We start from the raw sequence: 5,508 nt of genomic DNA, 5'->3' as shown, positions 1-5,508 counted from the left end.
TACGTAGAAACGGTGCCAACTTTGTGTTGCTTGCAGTGATGGATCCACTGCTTGAGTCTTTGCACGGCTGGTTCTTCCAACGGCGAACTAGCATGCTTTAGGACAGCACTAGCTAGAGCGCTAGTATCATATTATACTCCAATACTTCAACAATATCTACCTTTTCTAGCTTGCTGAACAAAAGATATCTTTTCAGTTATCTAATCCAATACTTCAGCAATATCTACGTTTTCTAGTTTGCTGAACAAAAAGGAGACACAGATCGTTCCGGTATGCACAATACTGGACAGAAATACTGAAGAAGAACAGAGGACAAAAACAGGAAATGACCAAGGTACATAGCTATTCAGTTACTCTCTGAACTAAAATCATCATATACAAATCTATGGCCAAAGCTCATACTACACCCAGTCAGAAACCTTGAAAGAATGTTACATGTCTTGAACTTCTTGATTACCTGCACATTCAGAATCCCATCTTTCTACTAGAATCGTGTCTCTTGCAGAAATTCTAGCTATGCTATGGATACACAACAGTACTATATCTTTGTTAATTGCTAGTTTGCTACTACTGGCTAGTCGTCAATATCTTCGATTGTCATGGATGAGAAGCCCAGCGAGGACTCGAATGTAGCCGTCGTGTCACCACCGAGGTATCGTTTGAGCCGGTCCAGGCCGCCGGCAGCATCTATCATGGTCGGCCGCATCGACGCGTTCTCATGAGTGCAGAGAATGCCGAGCTCCAGCAGCTCGCCGATGGCCACATCCCACATCCTTCTCACCTCAGGTGTCTGATCCATGACCATGCCGGCCAACGCCTGGTCCACCACCACGTCGGCCTGGCCATGGTAGTGGCTCTTCACCCACTTGTGCAGGCTCAGCCCAGCCTCGAACATGTCGTCCGTCGGCTTCTTCCTTGTTACCATCTCCATCACCAGCACACCGAAGCTGTACACATCGCCCTTCGTTGTTGGGTCCGAACCATACCCATATTCTTCAGGCCAGCAACCAAAATTACTCAGATTTAGAATCGGTGAACACATCACGAGGATTGCTTGCAGTGTGCCAATTGATAGTTGCTACGTACCTGGAGGTATGTATCCGATGGAGCCGCACAGCATGTTGACGGTGGAGGCGCCAACATCAGCGGTGTTGGCCACCCCGCCAACGCTCATGACCAGCCGGGAGATGCCAAAGTCGGACACCAGCGCGGTCATGTCATCGTTGATGAGGACATTGCTCGGCTTGAGGTCGCAGTGGATGACCTTGATCGGTGAGTGGTGGTGCAGGTAGGCCACCCCCTCAGCAATGTCGCTGCAGATGTTGACGCGCTGCACCAGGCTGAGCTCGGCCGGCGGTCCAGCGTAGAGGCACCGCTCAAGGCTGCCCTTCGCCATGAACGGCAGGACCAGTGCCTTGAAGTCCGCCAGGCTGCATGCGGTGATGATACGCATGAGGTTACGGTGTCGAATGCGCTTCAGGACCTGGCATTCACGGCTGAAGCTCTTGGTTGAGTTCCCTGACTGGAGCTGCAGCACCTTCACAGCGACCATGGTGCCATCCTGCAGCGTACCACGGTACACCCGGCCATAGCTGCCTGCCCCGACGAGCCGGTCAGCGCTGAACTCCTCCGTTGCCTCGACCAGCTCCTGGTATGTGATCCGTGGGTACTTGTACTTCATCACGGGCGATGAGCCGCCACTACGGCGGCCCCTAAACATTTCCTCCCTCACCACTGCGAGGCGATACCGGATCTTCTGGGCACTGACCGCGCAGAGGATTGTCAAAATGAATGCCAGAACAGCGGCACAGAGACACATCACAACCAAGTACTTCCGGGACTGGTACCACGGGTGGTGCCTTTGGCAGTTGCGCCTGACCACCGAGCCGCAGAGCCGTGGGTTGCCAATGTAGGACAGGAAGGTGAAATCCGCAAAGACGCCGGTGGTGGGTACATGGCCAACGAAGTCGTTGTATGACAAGTTGAAATGTTTTAGGCTGGTGCATTTCGTCAGGTTGATGGGGATCTCACCAGTCAGGGAGTTGTCGGAGACGTCAAGGTTTTTGAGGTCTTCAAGGAGCTCGAGGGAGGACGGTAGGACTCCGGTGAGCGAGTTGTGCGACAGGTCGAGAACCTCCAGCTCGTGGCAGCTGCCGAGCTGCAGGGAGATCATGCCGGTGAAGTTGTTCCAGGACAGGTCAATCGCTTGCACCTGCTGCATGTCACCGAGCCCCCGCGGCAGCTCACCTCTGATCTGGTTATGGGATAGGTTCAAATATAGAATGTCAGTGCCAGAAACCCTCTCCGGTACCTCGCCCTTCAGGCTGTTGTTCGAGAGGTCGAGGTGCAGCAGGCGGATGCATTCAGCGAGGCGGGTAGCCGGTATCTCCCCGGAGAGCTGGTTGTTCTGCAGGTACAGGTTGACCAGCCCGCTTCCGATGCCGCTCGGGATGCTCCCCGACAGCGCGTTGCCTGACAGGTCCAGCTCGCCGAGGCTCGTGGCGTTGCCTATGCATGCTGGGATCGTGCCTGTCAAGGCGTTGTTGGACAGGGAGAGCCGCTCGAGCTTCGGCAATGCACAGATGGATGTTGGGACCGTCCCGTTTAGCTGGTTGCTTGACAGGTTCATCAGCGTGATGTTTATCACGTCGCCGACATCAGCCGGGATCGGGCCCTTGATCTCATTGAGCTCCAGATTGAGGTGCGATATGTTGGGCGGTAGCATCGTGCCAAGCCGGCTCGGCAGCAGCCCGCCAATCCCCACGGCCCCGGCCTCGATCTCCAATATCTGGGAGCAGTTCGATACCGCCACAAAGAATGGCTCCAGGTTGGTGTTATCATCGTGGCTCCAGAACTGGTCGTTGTTGGACAAATGCAGGTACTTGAGCTGCTGCTTGCCTGATATGATCCCAGAAGGGAGCTCGTCGGCGAGTGAGTTGTTTTCCACGTCCAGTAGGTACAGATAGGTGCAGTTGGCGAGCCACCGTGGGAGTCTCCCAGTTAACCTGTTGGAGTAGAGGTTGAGGGCGATAAACCAGTCTGCGAGGTTGTCTGAAGCCTCACCGGGGATTTCGCCGGAGAGGTCATTGTTGCCGAAGTCGACGACACCTAGGTAGGTGCAGTTCTTGAAGATAACGCCAGGGATAGGGCCAGAGAGGCGGTTATCCCTAAGGCTGAGGTAGAACACGCTCGCCAGCTCGGAGAGGGATGGAGGTATGCCGCCGCTCAGCTGGTTCTGGCCAAGCTTGAGGACGTCGAGGCGGTGCAAGTTGGAGAGCTCGGCAGGGATCAGCCCTGTGAGGAAATTGCTGGACATGTCAAGTCTCCTGAGGCGCGTGAGGTTGCCGATGACCGGCGGGATGCCACCAGAGATGTTCATGCCGGCTAGCGACAGGCTGATGACGTGATGCCGCCTCCAGTCGCAGGTGATGCCGGTGAAGCCGCATACGTCGCTGTTGGATTCGTTCCAGTCGGCCAGGACCGATGGAGACAGCAAGATGAGGGAGCGCTTCAACGCCAGGAGCGTGGCCTTCTCCTGGAGCAGCGGCTGCTGCCGCGGCCGTCGGATGGTTGTGCCAGACCGCCGCTCAGCCAGGGCAGAGGTCACGGCATGGAAGAGCATGAAGTGGAGGAGGAGGAGCATGGCCGCGCGCTTGACGTCCATCTGGGCAGAGCGCCCTGATCCTTAATTTACTGGAAAGGGATGTAGCCAGTGATGGACTATCGGCAGTAGCTTAGAGCTAGCCAAGGCTACTACATACATGGCACTTGCAGTAGCATCTCCGGTCTATACCTCGATGCACCATAGATCGGAAAAGCTGCAGCTCGCAGAAAATAAAGATGGATGGGGAATGAAGTGATGGCGAAAGTGGCGGGTAATGGCATGGCTGGCCCGTAGCTGATCGATTTGTTTCTTCGTCGGCTATGATTGCGTTGTGCAAGATAAGTGGGAGCGCAGGGGAAAGCGACCGGAGATGGCTCGGCAGCACCGCGCACGCGCGGGCGATCGAGCAGGAGGTTTGTGGGACGGGAACGGTGTAATGGCTGCAGACATGCCGCACTCGCGCCAGTGTACGAGATGGCCGGCCGAGCGAGTGGAAGGGCAGTGTGGAGCTTAGCCAAGGAAAGCCCGTCAGTAGAATCTCTTCTACTCTACTGTTAACCCAGTTATTATTATGTCGCTTGATTTTATTTGTGAAGTGTTTGAGGCAACTGTGCATATTTATTACCCATCTGGTGAAAAAGATGTGGGATAAATTCAATATGACAAGGCTAGAATTAGCTGACCTGGTGTTGGCTGCGTGTATCAATCCATCCATGCAGAGGCCGGGGCGCCCCCTCCTTTATGTAAAAAAGCTAGCTTGGTTAGTTTAAGCCTGAATCAAATCATAGCGAGTAGTTGCATGCGTGTAGTAACAAGTAACAACTAGAAGTTCACTGAAGACTGAACCATAGATAAGCTGGGCCGTCTCAATTAGTATCTGGGTTCTAGAGACTTGAAGGGTATTTCTGGGGTCCATCTATCATGGTAAACTTGCACAATCTCCAGAATTCAGAGAACAGCCACAGCTTTCACAATTTCAATTTCACAAACAGTAAACTTTTCAACGGTCTGGCCCATGATGCGACATTGCACTTGCAGATTATTACTGGTAAATAATTCAGCTTGCCAGTGTGGCCTATGCTGCTATGCACGAGCTATGGGTGGGCCAGAAAGCTTAACCTATGAAACCCTTGTTTTTGCGTAGGTAGCCAATAAAAATGTCAAAGAATGATTACTACTTTGCGAAGCAGGATAGGAAGATCAGCCTACATGTCTAAGTTTGTTATTAATTGATTTGTTAGGTACATCATGACTGCCCTTTTAACCAAATCAAGTGGGACACTCACACTCTTGGGGTGTTTCATTTGCTCCCAGCTGTATCTCTCTGGAACAAAAGGATGTTCAGTTTGTAGATTTCTGGCACTATTCCACCTTCAAAGATATGCCGGTTGCTAGGCAGATTGCATCACTGGTGCTTATGGTGGTAGTTTCACACGGCTTCCCATAATCCCATGTAAAGTAGCAGGAGAGGTATAGCTCATAGGTCATAGGTGCATATGAACCTATTATGAAAAAATCATTAAAAAAATTTAAAAGCCAAAAAATTCGAATCAGAATTTCACATGTCCATCAGGGAATTTTATGTTTGCACGGGAGTTTTCGGGGAAAAAGAACATTTTATGTGGCCTGTATAAAAAAGACAAAAAAATGTTATGTGAATAGTCATGTTGGAGCATCAAATTTTGTCTTTTTTACACGGGAGACAGAAAATGTTAATTTTTATCGAAAACGTGTGTACGAACATAGAACGTATAGATGTACATGCGGAATTTTATTTCAGAATTTTTGAACATTTTGAAATGTATTTTCACAAAATGGGTTCATATGCACCCGCGAGCTAAATTAGATTTCCCCTGGTTTCTGGAGTGCTCTATCTGCATGCCAACTGTAAAGCAGGGCACTTC

General features: G+C 51.7%; 1 protein-coding gene across 1 annotated transcript; it reads right to left on the bottom strand.

Annotated features, from left to right (window-relative positions):
* Nucleotides 1-276: 276 nt before the first annotated feature.
* On the bottom strand, nucleotides 277-3,875 carry LOC124681883 (putative leucine-rich repeat receptor-like serine/threonine-protein kinase At2g24130). Its single transcript, XM_047216659.1, has 2 exons — nucleotides 1,087-3,875; nucleotides 277-993 (listed from the first exon to the last, which is right to left on the bottom strand). Exons 1-2 carry the CDS (start codon nucleotides 3,662-3,664, stop codon nucleotides 575-577), a joined length of 2,997 nt encoding a protein of 998 aa, XP_047072615.1. The 5' UTR covers nucleotides 3,665-3,875; the 3' UTR covers nucleotides 277-574.
* Nucleotides 3,876-5,508: the final 1,633 nt, after the last annotated feature.

Source organism: Lolium rigidum, unplaced genomic scaffold (assembly GCF_022539505.1).
Source record: "Lolium rigidum isolate FL_2022 unplaced genomic scaffold, APGP_CSIRO_Lrig_0.1 contig_5839_1, whole genome shotgun sequence".
Taxonomy (NCBI): domain Eukaryota; kingdom Viridiplantae; phylum Streptophyta; class Magnoliopsida; order Poales; family Poaceae; genus Lolium; species Lolium rigidum.
Note: the sequence above shows the minus strand (reverse complement) of the source record. Positions and strands in the feature narration are given on the sequence as shown.